We start from the raw sequence: 22079 nt of genomic DNA, 5'->3' as shown, positions 1-22079 counted from the left end.
TTCTGGCTGGGTTGGCTGAGTGCAAAGCTTACAGCACCATTGTTAAATTTCAGGACAAGCTACACAGTGACATTAGAGATCTAGGTACGTGTATAGTCTCAGTGATTCAAGGTACAGATATATAATATAATAGATGGTTTACATGCACAGTGGGTTTACCTCTCACATTAGCAATCATAACTCCAAATTAAGAGTGCATGTTTTGGGGAAATATTGGTAAGAAGACCTGAGTTGACAGCCATGTTTTGAATGTTTGAAATTTAAAGGACAGCTGCAGCATCTACTTATATCAATTCCTCCAAGGTTTACACAGCAATTGGTTGTCGCACATATGCATAAAAGGTGGTGCTAAGTGGCAATTCCTGTCAAACTGATGTTAAGAGCTGGTTGGTTAATGGTGTCCATAATTTGTGGTAAAAAAAAAAGAGTAAAACATGAGAGAAAACTGATAAAAACAAATAGAAGGACATGACTGGTTGTTTTGTGTTAACTGACATAAAGATCGTTCATTTCAAAGGGATCATTGTGATCAGTGGATCAGCTTACTGGGATGAAGTATCCCAAGTTGAACTTTAATTAACTTTGACTTGCAAATTTGTGCAGTTGACAGTCCTGGACAATTAAAAAGTGATGGAAGCTGTATGATGGATAAATCTGCTGTGCTGGAGTATAAACTGCACTGCTTGGTTTGCAGACAGTTATGAACAAACTGGGTAAACTTACTGTGGGGTTAGTGAGTGAGCGAGTGAGCGAGCTAGCAGTCAGCCATGTTGGAGAGCTGTGATGATTGGTGGCTGGCATGTTAACCACTTGCTAGTGTGTAGCATTTAGTTCATCAGCAAGCCAGCTATGATGACATTGAATATCAAGAAAACTGCAAATGCATCATGCATTGGTACCGAAAATGGTGGTTGTGCAACCCATGGATGTATTAACCTTTTGAAACCTGAGCAAATTGGCTTGATTTCTAGGCTGTAGTCAACCAAAGAAAATCTTAGTCGTACATTATCTTCAACTAATCAGTTAGTCGTGGAAAAAAAACCCCAAAAAACACGCACGTTATTTTTACTTCTGTGGTGGTGTGTCTGTGTCACTCTGCAGTTATACCTTCAAAACACTAGTTGGTGGTGGAAGACTGTGTTAAGTGCTGTAAAGTTCAGATGATTCAAAACACACATTAAACACACATTAAATATGGCTTAAGAGAGACAATTTCAAACACAAGTACACAAATTGGCTTCACTATAAATTGCAGCATTGACAGACAAACACTGACAAAACAACTGTCACACTAAACACGTTTTCCAAAATACAACGTGCTAACATTATTAGCACCAGCCTATGGCATTTTACATTGTATAAATTAGCCTAGCGACAAGCGGAGGTTTCCTCTGTTCATATGAAGCCAGGATAAATCCTGAAGTATAAATCACACACGAGACTTTAAATGCTATTTTAGTGGAGGCTTTACTGTCTTCACAATTTATTGTTTTTTATCTGTGAAATACAAGTAAATACAAGCTTCGTTCCCACTGAGGGAAATGGTGTCAGTATACAGAAACAGATAGGAGGTCTGTGTCACCAGAACGCGTTAGGGTGGGTGAATTCAACGTTGTGTAAACACAACGCAGGAAATAATGGATTAAAATGAAATGAATGAAATGACCCAGAGAGTGCTTACAAGTTATAATAAATCTGTAACATCATTTTGAACATCATGAAATAATAATTCCAATTATAAAAATAGTTTTTTAAATGTATTTTAAATCTATGTGTTTTTGAAAGAAATCGCAACAATTTGCTTAAGGTTCAAAGGCTTAAATACAAGCAGCACAAGAAAAGTGATGTTTCTCCAGGTTTCAAAGGGTGAAGAGACCTGGATACAGATTGGTGGCGTACGTACTCTAAGTGAAAGCACTGCAAGGGAGTGCCATTAACCCTACCGAGCAAAAGGAATGTGTTGCCTTCATTTCCACTCATTTGGTTCCTCCAAGTGGAGAACCTCTTTAAAATTTTCTAACACAGTGTTGATTTAGAGTGAATGAGTGTAGTACACTGCCTGCTCCTGGCAGTGCTGATAAGGTAAAAATGTCTTGAAGGTTGCTTTGATAAAGCTGTGGGTCTGGGCTGGAGAATAGCCTTCCACCCTCACTGTGAAGGAATGCAGAATATGTTTGCACAACCTCCTCGATGTTGCAATACTGGCCAGCAAGGACAGACATACGTGCGTCCGAGTCTGTGTTTGGCTGGGAGAGGGAGAGCTCAGGGTGTGCCTGTCTTAAAATAATCAAGGATTTCATTGTGGAATTTATGGGGTTTAATCATTCCGTCATCTAAGGCATGAATTTTCTTTTGGACCATCTTGTGGTTTCAGTTTGTGCTTTTTTGTATAAATGGAGCCTGACACTGGACTTTTGAGGCTCATGTTGGTATCATTTTAGTTTTGATTTTTTTTTTTTTTTACACAAACTTATAAAACAAACAAACAATCTTGACATGGACCCCTCACATTTAGAAATTTAGAACGAATTGTGACCATGGTGTATACTGAGCAGGACATGTTACAGTTGAAAAATCAACTTCCCAGTGCTCTCTGGTGGACGAACTATGTAATGGAGCAACCCAGTCGCCATTGTGTTGCCATTGTACGTTTCCGCAAATCATGGATATGTAACATTGTATGTTTTTGTGTTGAACTTGTGGTTAGGTTAAGACACAAAAAACACTTAGTTATGGTTAGGAAAATATCATGTTTTGGCTTAAAGTACCTGGTTTTTGGAGCACAGTGCTGCCTGGAAACGCAGCTATATCGCGGTAAAAAACAACCACTTTTTTTTGGCACAATTTCCAATGGAAAAACAGCAGTCTGCTGCTAAAACACACTCAGATTTGGGGCCTAAAAAGCTGCTGGAAAAACAGTGACAAGTTGCTAAAAATACCCACGTTTGGGGGCAAGAGAGCTGCTGGAAACGCAGTGATGACCTGCCAACAAAATAACCAGTTTTGTTGTTTGTTGGTCTTGAATGGTGGTCTGCAGCTTAGCAGGTGTCTCGCCTAGGTAACACGTCGTCATCCCCTCCACCTCCAGAGGACAAAGTCAGCTAACATACTACTATAAGTCAGAGTCCTGCACAGGACAATTTTTGAAAACCCAGACCCGCTTTACCCATAAAACTCAGTACCAGGACCGACCTGTTACCCGTCATTGTGTCCAAGGCAAAGCTGCATCTGCCCGCACCCGTTAATAAAAGTCCAGCGACCTGACCTGCACCCATGATTAAACACACACAGTCTACCGTCACTCACATTAAGCTGGGTTCCCTGTTCTTGAATTACAAATCCGGCAGAGGGATAGTCTCTTTCACTGGCTGCACTTGATGCCGGGATGGTGAAAACACTCAGTGCAATCACTGCCAGGTTAGGAAATATTTTAGCATGGCATAAAACCTCTAAAGGATTCTCCTTAGGCTGCCACCTCATCCTTGGGCTGCAAATTTGAATTGCGGCTTGATAATAGTGATTTAGATGTCAAAACATATACTGCACATCCTTTTCACTTGTTTTATCCTGGAAAATTAAAAAAATGATTTTTGTTCTCATTCGTTGCCCACCCACATGTGGACATGTGTGTGTGTGTGTGTGTGTGTGTGTATATATATATATATATATATATATATATATATATATATATATATATATATATATAAATACTAGAAAATGGTGGGTCTTACGAACATCAATAGAAAGGGAATATTTGAGTGTAAACTGTTCCTTAGTCAGTTTCCAAAAGCAGAAAATGCTTGCACCTTTGACACATTTTGCCCATATTTTCTCCAGTCTTAAATTTAATTTGGTTTAGTGTTAAAGTTTAAAAGTTGTGAAAACAAAAGAGGCCTGTACTACAAAGCAAGTTCAACATACCCAGGATTTTTGGTTATCTGGCTTTACTAACCCTAACATTGGCTGTCTGGATAAGCGGTGTCAGTCAAGTTTCCTCTCCAGCCATGAGCACATTTAGGGGAGAAGAGGGGTTGGTAATTACAAGTGACATCATCAGAACTGTGAATGAAGTACTCCATATGAGATGAAACAGTGATACTAATCACTTGCGAGAATGTTTTGTTTTAGGGACAGCAAATAGTCTTATTTATCTGAGTAAAATGTAAACAAGCCTGTAATCTTCCAACACAATAGGAAGTTGTAGAAACACTATAAATCATTTCTAAATATTAAAAGCAGGCCAAGGCTTAAAATACATTTAGGTATTAGTGAGTATTTTTTGCAATTCAGGTGAATGATGATGAAAATGAAGAAAGTACTCTGAATTTGTTGCATAAGAGCACTTAAAAGTAAGGCCAGACTGTTTCTGCTAGTCAAGTAAAAAGTGAAAAAGTATTGATCTGAGCAAAATGTTTTATTATAATCATGAACGCCAGTTAGAGGTGTGTGGAATATTTCTCATTGGTTTTTATTTCCAGCTCTCATCACACATGTCTCATGTTATTCTGAGCTGCAGTGATGGAATCAGAGAGCCAGGATGTCAGCTGTCATTGCAGGGATAAAATAAACTCTGCACCATTAAAATGCAGTTCAAATTATTATGTGAAGAATCTCTCTGTTTGTTAGAGTGGAAGTACAAAGCCTGAAACAATAAAATGAGTCCACTGAGTCTATTTTCTACTGTAAAAAAATAGACTCTTCACTGTCACTGAGGACTTTTGTCCATGTCAGGATCCTTTTTGCCAGTGATTTGATAGGTCGATGAGGTGTTGACAGGTTGTCATCTGATCCTCTGCAGCTAACCTGCTCTGGAGCAGGTTAGCTGTTCAGTTACTACACTGATTTGTCCTGGTAAAAAGTGAACCATCCTTGTGGCACTGCCAACCCAGAATTAACCCTGAAGTTACCTCGCTAACTCTAAATCCTGCTTCGTAGTACAGCCCTCTGGTGTTACAGGTAGAACTTATTGCCCTAATCTGTGTTGGTGCAACCCAAGGGTTGTACTACGACACAAGATTAGCAGGTCAGTGAGGTATGTTGAGCCTAAAGCCAGAGTTTTCCATTCCAGAAGGTGGTTTTCTTCTAACCTGACTAGATCACCATGATAACTCACAGACCGTTTGAGCAGAGCCACTCTACTCTACTACTATTCAGTGTTAAGCTATGAGCAATACAGATTCTGAGAAAAGGGAATACATTATAAATGTACTCTGAGGCATCCACTAGCTCACCTGGTAGAGCAGGCCCCCATTTCCAACCCATGGCCCTTTGCTGCATGTCACCCCCACCCCCCTCTCCCCATGCTTGGTCTGTATTTGCTGAGGTCCGTTTTACATTGGTGGTACAGCTAAGAACACCGATTAGAAAAGTGATTATTCATTCATTCATTTTCCATAACAGCTTATTCTGTTAGGGGTCACGGAAGCATCTAAGCTGACATTGGGTGAGACATGGGGTACACCTTGGACAGGTCACTGGGCTGACACATACTGTAGAGACAGACAACCATTCATGCTCGCATTCACACCTACAGCCAATTTAGAGTCACCTATTAACCTAACTTGCATGTTTTTGGACTGTGGGAGGAAGCTGGAGTACTTGGAGAAAACCCATGCTGACACGGGGAGAACATGCAAACTCCGCACAGAAGGGCTTTACCACACTACAATACCTGAAAGGAACGAAACTACTCTGAAAACAAGTGGAAGTAAAACACACCAATGGTTGACTTTGGCAGAAAAACTTACAGTAAAATGGGACAGAATGGCTTTGCTAAGGTAGAATAATTTGGCACTGTGTTTGGGATTTGCTGGAGAGGGTAGACACTGCTCATGCTCATACATTATAAAATGAACCCCAGATAATTTCAACAAAGACAATACAGTACCTCTGGCTTATGTAGGACAGCATAACATTATGCAAAGACTGTGAAGGTGATATACAGTAGCGCTCAGAGCTCTCAGTGTTCCCATGAAAAGGGTGCTATAAAAGCATCCAGAGACAGGTCTCTAGGAAAGTGTAGCTGTCATCCAGTATGGGCTCCAATAGGCACAGCACAGCCACTAAAAATAGTCCACAAGGTTTAAATATAGGTCAAAATGTGTTGTGTGCAGAGGATGCTACTGTTAGATTCAGGGCTACGACTGCCATCTTGTGGGTGAAATGGTGCAATTGCAATGTGGATCAGACAGCAGGTCCCTGAAAAAAACTCAATCATGTGGTACGATCCCTGTTGAGGAAGTGGGGAACATTTGATGCACAAGCGCACAAAGAATTTATTTGCGTACACCTCCTCTGATGTGTGCTACTTGAAGTGTGTGTGTGTGTGTGTGTGTGTGTGTGTGTGTGTGTGTGTGTGTGTGTGTGTGTGGTGTGACAAGAAGATGAAGAGAAGCAGCCAGAAGCAGAGAAGGGGGAATGAAAGCAAATAAGGAGGGAGGGGAGGGAAGAGAGAGCGACACAGACACACGAGCGAAGCTGTTCTGTGAGAGCAGGAGGAGCAGGAAGGCAGGATGAGGAGAGGAGTAGCGGAGGAGGTGCAGGAGACCACCATGAGATCTGGGGTGTGAAGGCGGTAACAATTAGCAGGAGAGATGCTGCTCACGCTGCTTTTCTACCTTCGAGTCAAAGGTAGGGGTCAGAGTGGATGTGTCTGTCACTGGGATTCAGTCAATATCAGGTCACCTGAGGTGTGTGCAGTGACAGCCTGAGAGCATGTCAGACTCAGTAGGAAGGTGGCATGGGAACGGAGTTGAGTTGAGGTGAGCTGCTTTGCCTTTTTGCCAGCGATGAAATCATTAATATTCACCCAGGGATGGAAGTAGGTTACTTTGATCTTCCTTCTTTTTAATACTTATCATGCAATTACCCTGACATCGTTGCACTGTCTTGTTGCATGCACCCCATAGTTTGAATGCGATCTTAGCAACTAGATCCATTTTCCACAAGGTCAGTTAGACTCCAGAGTAACTGTTTAACAGAGTGTGTCTTTCATCCTCACATCAGCAGCTGCATCTAAATTGAATATCCCCTGTTTTTCCTTGCTGGGAGCATGTGAGGCTTTCCTCTGTAAGCTGCACATTGTCAGCCCTGACAACTTGTGCCTCTTGGTTCTTCTCAGTACCATGTGTGCTGTCGATTTGGATCTGTGTAACCCATTTAAACCATCAGTCTATCTGTCTCCACGAGGCAGTGACTAGTAACAAAGTTAAAGTCTGTCTCTGTACATTGTTTTAGGATAGTGAGGTTTCTTTTAGCCATTTCCAGCAGTCTTGGGTAGGACATTTTAGTGTCCTTAGTGTGATTAGTTATTGAAATTGTATGATTGACATAGAGAGTGAGTGACTTGTGATTAAAAACTTAATTACAGAAGTCATTCTGAAATTAAGTACTATACATGGTATACTTTACTTGATATACATAGTAGGGGTGGGGGAAATAATTGATTCCTCGATGCATGGCGATGCAGACATGGATGATTCGGCATTGATTCACAAATGTCAATAATCAGTTATCTAAATGTTAATTAATAACGTGATATTGACAGAAACAAAGCGATGGAACTCAAGAACTCAAGAGTTGACTTCATGTTCACAAAAGTTACAAGCTTGTTTTGATTAATGTCTAAATAATTACCTGTGCCAGGTGAACATGAACTATGTTGTGAATACTTTGTTCTACTGTCACCCAGAGACGAACGTTAGTGGAGCAGAGTAGGGATCAGCAGTAATGTTAACAAATGAGACTGACAAGCAGCTTCAGCCATTCCATTTTTCTATATTTTGATGTGACATTAATCAGAGTATGCACAGCTGCATGTAAACAGGAGTATAAGAAGAATATTCAGTTCATTGGCCATGTAAACAGCTTGGTAGGAATATTGTTTTTTTTTTGTTTTTTTTTTTTTTTTAAAGACAAAAAATGCAATGATCTGAGCATGCAAATGTAGTGTTTACCTCTCAGTTGCCGGCTGTGTGCGTTTTTTGGAGGCAGCAACAATACATCATGGTTAAATGAAAACATAAAATAAGTCATTTTGCCCTGGTCAGTGGGTGTTTGTTTTTTATTTTTTTGGTCTCCGCTCGACTGTTTCTAACATGGTGGCCAGGTCACATACTTTCTCATTTTACAGCTAAACAGTACACTAAAATATGTTTCTAAATCTGTAGACTCACAAGTCAGTCTTTAGACGCTTTGCTTAACTAAAGACTGATGACTTTCTCCCTGATTTTGTGTTTAGATGGGCGGATACAATTTCAGAGTTTAAAAAAACTCCCTACGTTGCAGAACCAATAGTAAATCTGCAGGGCGGTCCTTCGATGGCTCGCTGAACTCTTGTGCTTGTAAACATAGTCCCACTAGAAACATGTGTAGCGGTACAAAATGGCTCAGCCGTGCTCGCAGAAAACTCCGTCAAAGTTAGTGGATGTTTGTCGCGTTTGCGGCGACACTGTTATTCTGTTAACAGTGTTATACTGTTATTCGCTTATTGTTAAAGGAGCAATAAGCGAAATTCATGATTTCTAGATTGAAGGAATTAAGAAATTGCTATGTGAAGAACTAGAGGTGTAATTTCATCTGGAGTATAGCATGACCTCACACACCCTCTCTCTTGATCTCCAGCCCATTGTTTACAAGCCGGTCCGGCTGCGCGTTCATGTACGTTCATGTGAATCCCCACCTCCCCCTGCCCCTCTCGGAGCCCTTGGCCCTCCCTCCCTATAAAAGGCTACAGCCAGTGAGCAATGGCAGCGCATATTTTTGAAATGAAATGGCAGAGAGCGGAACGAAACCAGGGTGCTTCCTCAGGCTCCACTTTACTCAGCTGCCCCACAGATCCGCTGTCTCTCCCACTTTAACCTCAATAACAAACCGGAGCTAGCTGGGAGCGGCTGGCGAGGCGTTAGCTGCAGCATGACCGGAGGGAAGCACAGCCAGTTAGCCTCCACTAGCTTCCCAACTAGCCCCGGCTCTCTGTTTGGATCCAACTGGAGCACCAAGCTCTGGTTTGTTATTCACGTCAAAGTGGGAAGAAGCAGCGAGTTTTTTCGGGCAGCTGAGTGAAGCTGGGTGAAGTGGAGGCTGCGGAGGAAACACCGGGATAGGTTAATGTCCGGAGCTTGAGCAGCCCGCGAGCCAGGCGGGCAGCCTGGCGGGCTCTAGCCGACCCAGCTAGTGCTAACACCGGGAGCTAACGCTAACGTTCCTCCTCTTCTCCGTGAGTGAGAGCGATGTTTTAGCCTAGGAGGAGTGGCTCATGACACACTTTGTTTTGGTCTACAGGCAGTGCACGACAGCAAACCTAGCGGTGAAATGATTTCGCTTTTTGCTTTTTGCTTTTTATAGTTGATCAACAGAAACTTTGTCAAAGACAAGAAATACCAAACATGTGGAAGTTGTGGCCTCTCAAATGTAAAGACTTGCTTGTTTTGTTCTGTTTCATATAACCCTAATATCTTGGAAAAAGTGAGCAATTCAAAAGCATATCTTTGAGTTTTTAGAATATTTTATATTAATGTATTATTCTTTCTGACATTTTTTAGACTAAATGATTACTGAACAAAAGTGAGTAGATTAATCAACTATGAAAACTATTTGGTAGTTGCAGCTCTAAAATACATGTATGAGTGAGTCTTCATACAAGGCAAATTACAGTAGACTATAGGGGATTTTAAACCAATCCAGTTGTCACTTTGTTGTGAGATGAACAGACAGAAGAGGTATTAAGTCTCCAACTTAAGTTTCGCCAGGTAAATGAACAATCAGTGAAAAAAGTCGGTTAAAAATTGCTCGAAATACCAGCCAGTTGAACTAAGTTTTTCTTATTATTTTATTAATGTACACATTTAAATGACATAAAATACATGTTCTAATGAGAGATTTTTTTTGTTTGTTTTTTTACTGTAGGCTGTTTGCTATGTGATTGCATTCACCCAATGAAAGTGTCATTGTAATAATAAGATACGTTTACTAAAGATTTATTTTCTTAAAGAATATTATTTTCAACAAACATAGTTTGTTCGCTTATTATTTCATATGTTGTTGTCACATTTTGTAGGATAATTTGCAATGTTCATAATGCACAGTGCTTAGTGCAACACATTTTAGCGGCATTTAAAATACAATTTGGTCATTAAAAATTGTGATTAACGATTTCAAATGGCTCTTAGTGTATACATGGTATTTTTCCTGAATTTTTTAACCTCATAGATTAACTGTGTGCCATTTTAACTGTTTTCTAAGTGCTTTCTAACTTTTAGACTAGTCATCTAGTCTAGGTTTAAACTTCCGTTTAAACGTCAGGGAAATTAGTCATAGTCAGGAACATTCCTAATTCACAATGCTGTAAAGATGTCTCACAGTTGTAGAGTCAAGCTGCAATTCTTCATCTCAAACAACAATGTTTTGTAGTAGTTAAAGGTTTTTTTTTTAGGCAAGTCACATTTTCATTTAAATGTTAATTGATCAGATAGAATTTTTGAGTGATTGTTTTCCAAGTTCTTTTTTTTTTTTTTTCTTTTTTTTTTTTTTAGCAAAAAGTTAGAGTGATGAGTTAATGGAATATAGTCTGGCTGTTGGAGGCTGGTTAAAATCACAGACTGTGTAAAATAAGGGAAGTAGCTACTGTGATGGTACCTATTGGTTCAGGGACTCCAATTTTGAGGCCTTGTGTTCTGCATTATGGCCACTGCCATCTTTTTTTTTTAGAGCTAGAAGTGATCCTATCTGGACAAGACCATGGACATAACCCTAGAACAAGCTGCTGGCTTAGTTAGCGGGTTGTGTTAACAGCTAGGATTAACTGTGATAACACTAATGCTAATGCTAATTTTTGCGAGCAAACCCAGACTTAAAACCGTTAAAACAACCCTTAGAGGGTCTTTCAGTACACCCAAAGACTGAACAAGACTGAACAAGACCAAAACATCACTGTTAACTTTCATGAACCTGAAACTGAAAAAGTAACGGCTATGGCCATGCTCTGTGAACCTAAGGTTACACCATGGTTGCGTTACCCCACCAATGTTGTTTTCTAGGTAGTGACTTGTCAACGGATGGCAAACGCTTGTAACTCAAAGCATCCATGCTCTTAATTATGTAGACTTTTAAACTTAATTACATGTTGAAATTAGCTGTAGAGAACTTTTTTGTTGTTGTTGTTGTTGTTGTTGTTGTTGTTGTAAACATGTTTATTTCTGCTGTTGAGTTGGGCATTTTAACATGGGTTCATTGGGATTGACTGGCTCTTGGAGCCTCTCAAGTGGCTGCATTGGCTTTATTTTTCAGCCCTGACGTTTGCTGCTTTGATAAAATAATGGTAAAAATATTCTACTTGTTTTATGTCTGGAATTTTATGTTTTTATTTTTGTGAGTGTGTTCCAGGAACACATGAGAGGAAGCACAGGTTCATGGATAATTGCAGCTCTTTCATAGATGCTTCAGCTGATTATATAACAGCACTGATGAGATTGGCTGTCCCAAATCAATGCACTGCTTTTATTTAGTGTGTTTTAGAGAAGATGAGCAGAAATGGAAATAGCTACTCTCTGCCTGTGGCAACTCTAGCACCACTAGGCTGTTAAACTAAAACGCGAAGTAATTTAGGACATGATCAATCAGTGACCCTAACACAGGTCTGTCAGTGAACACACACACACACACACACACACACACACACACACACACACACACACACACACCACTACAGATGGAGCAAAAGCGGATATACTGACTGAATGCTAAGATCTCAAATGCCTGGACCACCAGAACAACAACTACTGAGTTGATATATGTAAATCTATTGAACCTTTTGAGCTTTAATACTCACACTCCGCTATAGTACATGCACATTCGACAGCTTGTGCTGACCGCCCCACAAAACTTCTCTGCAGCACGTTACCAGTCATCATCTATAATTTTACATTAATAAAGATACAATATTTAAATTATTATATTATATTATTATACTTATTTAATTAAAACATTTTAATGCAGTGATTCAGCATCTCAGGTAGACAGAAATGACACTGGACAATGATCTGATGTTCTTGAGAGGCAAATAGCAGATGTCCCAGATGTCCCAGTTACCCATTCATGTGGTGTTGGATTTATCTGAAAAAATGAGCTCCCAATCATATTTCATGACGAACCTGATCTATTTCCTTTGCTTTTTGTAACCAGCGGCTTTTTTAAATGCTCTGAGAAATAAAATACAACACATCCTATTTGTAGCTTCCATGCTGTTTTTACATTACAACTTTGGGTGACCCAAATACATCATTGGCTTTGACTGACGGAGGTCTCAACTCAGGTCCAATTTATTCAGTCCTTATTCGTTCATTCAGTGCCCTATGCTGCACTTTGTTAGTAACAGTGGAGAAATTTGTTTGGAAAAGTTGGGGATTCATGAGCATTCGCATGTTCAGCAGGCTGACCTGGTTTTATGGAAAAAAGCAGTTAAATGAGATTTGTTAGTTCATTTTCGCCCATCACTTACCATTGCTTCAGCAAGGCTTTCCATTTGTACACGACTTAATTCTCAATGGTCTTTGATCAGTATACTTACTGGCTTTAAGGTATACTATGTAGTAGGGGTGTAACGGTACACAAAAATCGCGGTTCGGTACGTACCTCGGTACACAAGTCACGGTTCGTTTTTTTCGGTACAGTAATGAAAAAAATAGACAACTATTAAATATCTTTTAGTTATTGGTAACCTTATTAAAACATACCACCACAGCAGTTAACTCTTTTTACACAGTTTTTGAATGAAACATATATATATAAAATCCTGCTTTTTCACATTGTTTGAATGAAAATAGAAATATAAAAGTGAAAAATAAAATCCTACTGTTTTTTTAACACATTTTTTGAATGAAAAATATAAATATAAATTTCTGCTTTAACAGTTTTACTCAATTAAAATAAAAAGTATAGTGCAGCTGGTCAGCTTTAAAGCCTGCTCAGATTCAGTTTGACTAGGAACTTACTTAGCTTTCCCACTTTGTTAAAGTGCAGTAAACAATAACAGGTAAAAGTAGCACGCACATGCCCAAAAAAAAAAATTTTAATGCTAGGTGCTGGACCAAAAGGTAAGTATGGAATAAAGAGATAAAGTCCGCACACCAGAAGCTGCTCCTTGAACAATTTATTCATGCATTGTTGTAACGTTTCGGGCCCCTGCCCTTCATCAGACCAGCCCCTGCCCTTCATCGTCTGATGAAGGGCAGGGGCCCGAAACGTTACAACAATGCATGAATAAATTGTTCAAGGAGCAGCTTCTGGTGTGCGGACTTTATCTTTTTATTCCAAAGTGCAGTAAACAAAACATGCTTATATCTAAAGGGCAGCTTAAACAATTTTACTCAACTCCAATGGCGTTGATTATTTCTTTAGCGCGATGGTCAGGGAAACGCTCTTTCTTTTTAAACGACGACGATATCGTAGTTTGCACCAGATTGCTTTTTCTAGTCGTGCCGGTTAACGTTCAAACTCGAATGGTGTCGCTTTAGAAGCGTTAGCATGTTAGACGTGTTTCCAAGTACATACCCGACCGCTGTTCTGCAGTGTCGACACACTGCTTTTGTCTTGTCAACTTGTTTATTTCCATCTTCGTATTTTACCCTGAAACCAAAGTGTTCCGGAACGGAGGACTTAAGGTTTGCGGGTGGGTCTTCAGGTTCGTCAGGCTCACTTGCCATGGGGTCCATGTCATTGGTTCGACAGCCTATTAGTCTGACTGTCCGCGGTGCTGAACGGCTCGCGGCAGGCGTATGGTGCGCTGCGACCGGCTTGAGGTGGAGCAGGCTCATGGCTTATGTGTTTGTCACTTTCTTTTTCATTTTAACCCACACCATGCACAAAGTGAAAGCGGAGATTTACGGGACTCGGTCCGTCACTCAATTATGTCCATCGGGGAACTAGATATTTTAAATGGTTCGGCTCGCAAAAACGGAATTAAAATAATACAAAATAAAATAAAATAACATCCTGTGCCCAGTAATTCGGTACAGGGTCGTGCCGAACCGAAAGTCGCGTACCGAACGGTTCGACACAAATACATGTACCGTTACGGCCCTAATATGTAGAAAATGTCAATTTTCTAGTCAATTAACTAGTCTCGCCACCAGACAATCAGAGATCTCCGCCTTCTGATAGTCTGGGGACACTCCTTTCTAAAGTGTGTTTAACACACCGGCGAAAACGGCCGGCAACAAAACAACGCCTCTTGCATTTTTGAAAAGGACACGCCCTCCCGGAAATGTGCGCTCCCCCTTTTCTCGTCCGCAAGGACACAAACACACAGAGAGCTTGAAAATGGATGCCGAGAGATTTAACTCCGTTTTATCAAACGTGTGCTCAGTCCACAAGATAGTGGAAATGAAGGACATACAGCAACTTGAGCCATGTTGTACCGCTACACGTGTTTCTAGTCGGACTGAGTTCAGCGAGCCACCGAAGGACCACCCTGCGGATTTACTATTGGTTCTGCAACGTAGGGAGTTTTTTTAAACTCTGAAATTGTATCCACTGATGGACTTGGGGCTCATCCTACTCTCCAATATGCTATGTGTGAGCTCAGTCCTGCGTGTTCTTTATTGAAGCAATAGGAGAAGATATTCGGTCTCAGTTAATGTAGTTTATTAAGCAGTAAAGGAATAAAATTACAGAGCTCTGGGTCTCAACTTCACGTCCCTGACGAACAACAAAGGTGTGTCAGTTCACCAAGTCTGACCTCGTGTCCTTTCCCTGACCCAGTATATTTGAGCGTAACAGAGTGTCATTGTGCACGCAAGGCGTTGTCTTCTTCTCATTGGCAGTTCCACTTCCTCCTTCACCACACCACGCCCCTGCCTCGTGTTAATCTGACTCCTTCCCGCTGGCGGTGGGGACGTGGTTCCTGTTTTGAAAGACAAGAGAACAACACAACTCCCTACACGTGCTGTACCTTACTATCTGTACATCACTTTCTATTCTTTTTACCATATATGAAACTAATTATCTAAGCATTGCGATATGTGCTCCTCAGACTTCATGTCTCTTCCTCTCCTGTACTTCTCCACTTCTGCAAAGCAAACACATTCAGATCAGCTGAAATCATCTCAGTATTCTCACTGTTCACATATCTAAAACTTATATAGTGAAACACAACTGATAGTAAAACACATAAAATCATTCTATTCCCAACACCACCCATCTAAACACAAAATCAGGGAGAAAGTCATCAGTCTTTAGTCAAGCAAAGCGTCTAAAGACTGACTTGTGAGTTTACTGTTTAACAGTATCACAAGTGAAAGTGATAGTCAGCCCCACATTCACTCTCGTTGGGAAACCTTGCATAGTATACCTTTAAATACAGTTTCTATAAGTGGCCAGCATTGCAAAGTGTAATTGCCCAAAAACCATGTCCTAGGTTTTCTTTGGTTTATGGACCTACAGTGTTTACTCCCTGTAGTATTCATCATCCCAATACCCATAATGAGGTGATTAGCCTTGTGTCAAGGGTGTATTGTCTCTCCATGATTTTCTGTCTTGACTTTGAATGTGGTCCTCTAATCTTTGTTAGTTCACAGATTAAGGGGTTTAGCAGCTACTTTCACCATCACCAAAAAAAATTAATTTCACTTTGGTTACGCACAGCATTCGGATTCACAGTCATATGATAATAATAATAATAGATGATTGAAAAGGAGCAGGGAGAAGAAAAATCTTGTTTTGCCTGCCCCTTACTCAAAACATGAATACATAATGGAGACAGATGGTCGGCCAGTCACAGTTAGTTAACAACCAATACTTCCAATAACATGAGAAAAAGAAGAATCAAATGCCATATACAGTAGTTCACCTTCAACTGAGACGACTGATTATCAGACCACTTCATGTAGTCTAATTGATCTTTCTTTATACATTTTCTTGAACTGAAAAATGTTTGAACAACCCTTGAAATAATTTTGTACAGAATTCCACACCAACAACTGAAATACGCATGTGCTTCAAAGTCATCCTTACATACTGATGCTTAAAATGAAACGTCCTTCTATGGTGCTGGTCCTCTGAAGTAAAAACAAACAACTTTTTAAATGCTCTGGTAATACTCTGCTTTTGCCCTGTACATCAGTAATAAGATCTGCAAAGGGCCACAGGCCAGAATCGAACCCAGGTCGCTGCAATGAGGACGGAGCCTCCACACATGGGGCACCCGTTCCAACCACCAAGCAACCGACGCCCCACAAATGCACTTTGAAAGTGGAAGAGGCAAACTCCTGGTAGTCATTACCTTGCCAAATCCTAGCCACAAAGTCTGTTGTTAGTGGTTTCACCCTCGAACAACTTCATCCTCCACTTTGTAAATCCACCAGCAAACCGCCTGGCTTCCAGGCCGTCCATCCCGACTGCAGTATGCTGGACAGATTATGAAGCTAAATGCAGTTATGCAGTTAAGTCTCAACCTGAGTAATTTTGGGCTACTCCTATAATGGTGCTATATTTTTTTATATACTTTCTACAGGTATTCATTATCAAAATATCAAAATGTGTGAAATATATTCTTAATATTTCAATTCCAATGGCTGAATAAGAACTAAAAATTCATTGCTCTTTGAAATGGTGTACTCACATTATTATGTTAGTGTGTTGTCATTATATTAGTGGGATAAAATAGTCTCCTAATGGCAGGAATATTGTTTGTTGCAAATATTTTTGGGACAATATGTCATCCAACAGAAGTAGTCATTGTGACAGGCTTAACATAAAATACATAATAGTATTTATAATAGAAACGTCATACTGGTTGGATGGAAATATACTGCAGTGAGAAAAAGATAGTGTACATTAGTATTGTATCTGTATCAGCTGATGGTCTCAGTGCCCACTTTAGAGACAGAAATGATTCCCTGAGTTGCCAAGCCTCAGCTCTCATTGGTTGGATATGGATGCGTATCACACGGTGATAGCTCTATTGACATGGTGTCACCTGGAGTGGCTGACTCATCAACATGTGACACTGACTTGTGTACAGTCTCTGGGGAACCCACACTGACTCCTAAATCTTCATCAAATTTCAGCGATCCCAACATTGAAATTGGACATCTTTTTTAATTTCATGCACTTTGCAATGTCCGTTCTCCCCCTTTTTTTTATCTAGAACACACTGATTAAAAGAACAATTGAATAAATGCCTTAATTAGAAGTCAAACTAAGAAAGTTAGTCATGGTACTACTGAGCATCCCTTATCTTAGAGGTCTAATTGCGTCTAAAAATGCCTCAGGGTTGCTTCATTGATTGCTCTCGGCTTTTCAGAAGTCACCAGGAAATAATTTGCCACTTTGCACAAGTGACAAGTTCCATAGGAACATGGGGAGACCCTTTCTAGACGAATACATGCAGTCACACACTGCTGATTACTGCTGATTCCTCAAGAAATCAGTGACGATATACAGTACATTCCCAGTCTGAAGGCCTTGTGTGCTCTTTTTTTTTTTTTCTTTTTTCTTGGAAGTGTATCTGAGGGAGGGGGCGGGTGTTGTTGGTAGCAACTTGTATGCCGCTACTTTCCTGCGAGTGAGAGGAACAATGTCTGGAAATGAGTCAAGCCCTCGTAAATGTCCTGTCCTAGAGAGATTTGGCAGTACCACCCTGCTCTCCTGCTACACAATTCCCCACATAAGCTACAGCACAACACCAGCAGGCTGTCTACTCCTCTTTATATCTTCAGCAGACAAAATGGCAGGACTGTGTGCGATGGCCTTTGCATCCGGAGGTGTAGTATTGTGTTTTGATTCATCATCTGAGAAACCATTTGACTTGTGTGCTGCGGCTTCCTCAGTCTGCGTCTTTCTTACTCTCATTCTGGCACCTTGGCAGAGAAATGGGGCAATGCAACACTCATCTCTCTCCAGAGGGAGATGTTGTAATAGGTCAGCTCTTTGAAGGCCTGCTAGTCAAGTGCAAGTGGTGTGCTGCACATGTCTGAGGCAGCTGTGTTTCTGGTTCACATTGCTTTCAGGCTGCAAGGACAATCCTAGCAAAATGTATACAAGAACTGATCCGCCCCCTGATTCAGAAATTGTTTTTTAATTGGATGCAGTGAGCAGCAACATCTGCTATAACTAGAGGGGGTCATTATCTGTGCTGGGATTGATAATCTGAATATTATGAGTAAAACATGAAATGATAGATGAGGCTGGGAATCCCCACTGGTGTATTTATTTGTATTTGTGGTTGGCACTGACCGATTTTTTTGGGTCAGTATTGGTACAATATTTACAATCACTCCTGATTTATCTGTGCTCATATTTTTAACTATTCACCCCAGATTTAACATTACTGGCTCTCTACTGCATGCCTTTGGCTCTATACATCTGTCACTGCCCTACAGCAACGCTTCTCCTCACTTGAATCTAATTTGGTGTGTGAATTCACACTTCATACACACCAACCTCATCTAAAGATAATGCTTCTGGTACACCTGAGGCCATGAGTGAAGTCTGGCTGTTGTTATTTAAAACTTTGTTTGCACCTTGAAGCAACACTTTTTTGTGGTGGATGTGAAGTCTTTAGCTGAAGCCTCAAAGAAAACGCAGGTCTTCAAAAATTAATTCTTCTTCAATTTGGGCAAGAAGCTGGCGCTATTGAAGAGCGTGGGGTGGATCTAACTGAGAAGCCAAGGACACTTTCTGCAGACAGCAGAAAGGTCAGAGGTCAGTTACTTAAAGGACAACTTTGGTATTTTTCAACCTGGGCTCTATTTCCCCATGTGTATGTGTGCATATGATTCATGGGTACCACTTGTTCTAAAATTGGTTCAGTATTGAGCCGCGAAACGAGCTAAAATGGTAATGGGGGCAAATGCGTCCCGTATAAAAGTGCCTTTTTTCGCCACTGACTGGTTCAGATCGCCAGTGCTATCTCTGTAAATAGCATATGGTAGCGGCCCTGGGGCAGTGGTGAGTGTGAATGAGTGGAGTCAGCTGTCAGTCAGTGTTGGAGCAGAGAGGCGGAAGGTGTCCCCGCTCGGTATTGTAAATGAGTATAAAAGTGCTTTTTTTCGCCACTGACCAGTTCAGATCGCCAGTGCTATCTCTGTAAATAGCATGCTAACTTAGCCTTTCCCTTACCTCTGGGCTGTGTGATGTCACAAGCTTTGCTCCACTGTGTCTGTAGCTCTCTCTACTCGTGGGACAGCCGTTTTCTTGAGGAAGAGGTGTTTCGGGATTGGATGTCTTCTCTTCTTTGGCTGGCAGTAGTCATCTTGGGAGAAGTGAGCACTGCAGACCCAATGGTCTGCAAGACGCAGTGTCTGGACAGGAGTGTTAGCATCCATTTGTAGCACAACTAGCCACAACTTCAGCATCTCGCCGTCCGACAAAGGCAGCCTATGAAAGCTGTACGGGGTGTTGCGCGACATCCTGTTCTTGTGTTCGGGAAAAAGGCCCGTTTATTTGAGCACTCCAAAAACTCAGGTAACACTCCAGGGGGTAGCACATAAAAGACTCCGTCCTCTGACTCTTCTAGCGTAACACACACTTCACACACACATACTCATTTACATTACCAAGCGGGGACACCTTCCGCCTTTCTGCTCCAACACTGACTGACAGCTGACTCCACTCATTCACACTCACCACTGCCCCAGGGCCGCTACCATATGCTATTTACAGAGATAGCACTGGCGATCTGAACCAGTCAGTGGCGAAAAAAAGCACTTTTATACGGGACGCATTTGCCCCCATTACCGTTTTAGCTCGTTTCGCAGCTCAATACTGAACCAATTTTAGAACGAGTGGTACCCATGAATCATATGCACACATACACATGGGGAAGTAGAGCCCAGGTTGAAAACTACCGAAGTTGTCCTTTAATAGTCACTTCCATGCAGTTGTCATGAATGGTGAAATTAGCTATGGAGACCAATACCATTTTTTGTACCAGGCTGTAAACATTGACTGCTTCTGGAGCCAGCCTCAAGTGGCCATTAGAGGAACTGCAGTTTGGGGCACTTAATTTTTCTAGCCCTGGTGGTTGCCGCTTGATTGACAAGCAGGACACGAGACTTGTGACAGTAATGCAGGACTGTACAAACCCCGATAAGAGTCGATATATTTTGAACTCAGACAGACTCAGATTCTAGGTCAGGTCTCAATTATTAGTGACAAGATGGACAAGGTGAAGACTCAACTCTTTGGTTTGAGCCTTTTAATCAATGAGGCTTTAATTAATTCTTAAAGCTTTTGAAAATTGGATTCAAATCTTAAAGAGCAACTTAACTCCCTGTTGTAGCTTTAACACGTTTCCCTTCACAAATTCAAAAATGCATTCAAACACTGACACCTGTCCCAGGAAAGGTTAGAGGGGTTTAGGGACAGAATAACTTTTCTGTGGAAAAGTCAATTCTGTTGTGGCTAACATAACAGACAGGGACCAGGATTAATTGAAAGTGTAGTAAAGGGACTGTAAGTCACTCTAAGTATTTCTTAAAAATTTTGATTAATCATGACAAAATGCGCAAGGTTGGAAATATCTTCTTTATCAAAACATTATTGAGACTTAAACACGTAAATGCTCAGCTAATCTGCTTCATCAGGACTGTGGGGGTGTGGTGTGGTTTGATCAGATTTTATGGGCAGTGGCCTAAGAACAAAGGCAAACAACCCCCAAACCGTCAGATTTTGTTTCAGATAGTGAGAAACTCTGAATAATGCATGGAAATACATGATATCCCCTTTTTCCAACTGAGCCTCACCCACATCAAATCAATGACAATAGCCATGACAAAAACACAAACAGAGAAATATCATGTTTGTTGTTTGTTTTTTGTTTTTTTTTTTGGATCAAAAAAGCTACAATGTTCACTGAACAGCATTGTTTTGTACATAACATGTTTATTCTACTCTACTCTACTCTACTGTACTCTACTCCACTCTGTAATGTAATGCACTACATTTTAATAGAATATAATATAATACATTATAATATAATATGTTTTTTTCTCAATGGACTGTCAAGACTATTGATGGAATATTCACCATTTAAACCCAGTGTCTGATGAGTGCCGTCTGTATGGCAGATAAACGCACATGTATGAGGAAAATATTGTAACAGTGTGACCACTGACACAACAAACAAGTATGTTGGCATGGCTACATATCACTGTGGTCTTAAAATGACTTCAGATTCAGTTGGATACATTGGTCTTTAGTGATTGGTTGGGAAAAATCGAATCCCACTCCCCCACGGAAAACAGTCGGATTGGACACAATGTCAAACTGTAGATGGAAACAGTGTGTAATGAGTCGACAATTTTATGTATTTCATTTTTTTTTCATTTTATATGATAGGGACGATTCAATTTAATATTGTTAATTTTCCTAGCCCTAGTTGGGCTTTGACATATAGACCTACAATGTTATTAAAAATGTTCTATTTAAAAACCTTTTAAAACCAGAATACACAATAAACATGGAAGACACAATAAAATACATATACCACAATACATAGAAACACTTATACTATTACCCCTTAGTTTGAGTGCAGTTAGCTAAAAGTGGGTACAGCTCTGGTTTGCTTTTAGCCAGCGCTTGACCTTTGTTGTAAAGGATTTTAAATCCTTAATCAGTTTGATTTTAGTTGGTAATGTATTCCAGAGTTGACAGCCCTTTATGGAAAAAGCCGATTGTCCAGATTTAGATTTACAATATGATTGGTATTTTACAATTGCCATTCATACTATTCTGTTTGAATATGAGGCAAAACAGCTAGAATAACCCCAGAGGTTTTCATGCGCTGCTGTTAGTTGGATTATCTCGTCAAAGCAGATCAAAAACCTTGACTGGAAAGTGTCATTGTGGCAGTTCTACCATTGGGATTGCAAAGGTTCTTTCAGTTTACCTGTGAAGAGGTCTTCAGTGCCATTTTGTCAGAGAGCCCCACTGTGATAGATGGAGGCCTGTTGTGGGATTACTTGGTTTTACTTCTGTTGGTTGAGGGTTTAAATATCAACCAAGCAGGGTTGATCTCATTACAACAGTTAATTGTGTATTTAAACTTCTTCTGTGTAACCACTTATCTATTTATCAACACC

At 40.5% G+C, this 22079-nt stretch overlaps 1 protein-coding gene across 2 annotated transcripts in view; it reads left to right on the top strand.

The window, feature by feature from the left end:
- The window catches only part of prkcz (protein kinase C, zeta), a 225110-nt gene that overhangs the window by 68410 nt on the left and 134621 nt on the right, over positions 1 to 22079 (top strand). The window contains exon 1 of one of the 2 annotated variants that reach the window (XM_049581680.1): positions 6361 to 6630. The exons of the other annotated variant lie outside the window; for it this stretch is intronic. Within the exon in view, the coding sequence (XP_049437637.1) occupies positions 6594 to 6630 (37 nt within the window). The 5' untranslated portion in view covers positions 6361 to 6593. Of the gene's footprint in view, positions 1 to 6360; positions 6631 to 22079 lie in introns of those variants that run through there. 2 annotated transcript variants of the gene reach the window in all.

This window comes from Epinephelus fuscoguttatus, linkage group LG7 (genome assembly GCF_011397635.1).
Source record: "Epinephelus fuscoguttatus linkage group LG7, E.fuscoguttatus.final_Chr_v1".
Lineage (NCBI taxonomy): Eukaryota > Metazoa > Chordata > Actinopteri > Perciformes > Serranidae > Epinephelus > Epinephelus fuscoguttatus.
This window is presented reverse-complemented; position numbering and strand designations above follow the sequence as displayed.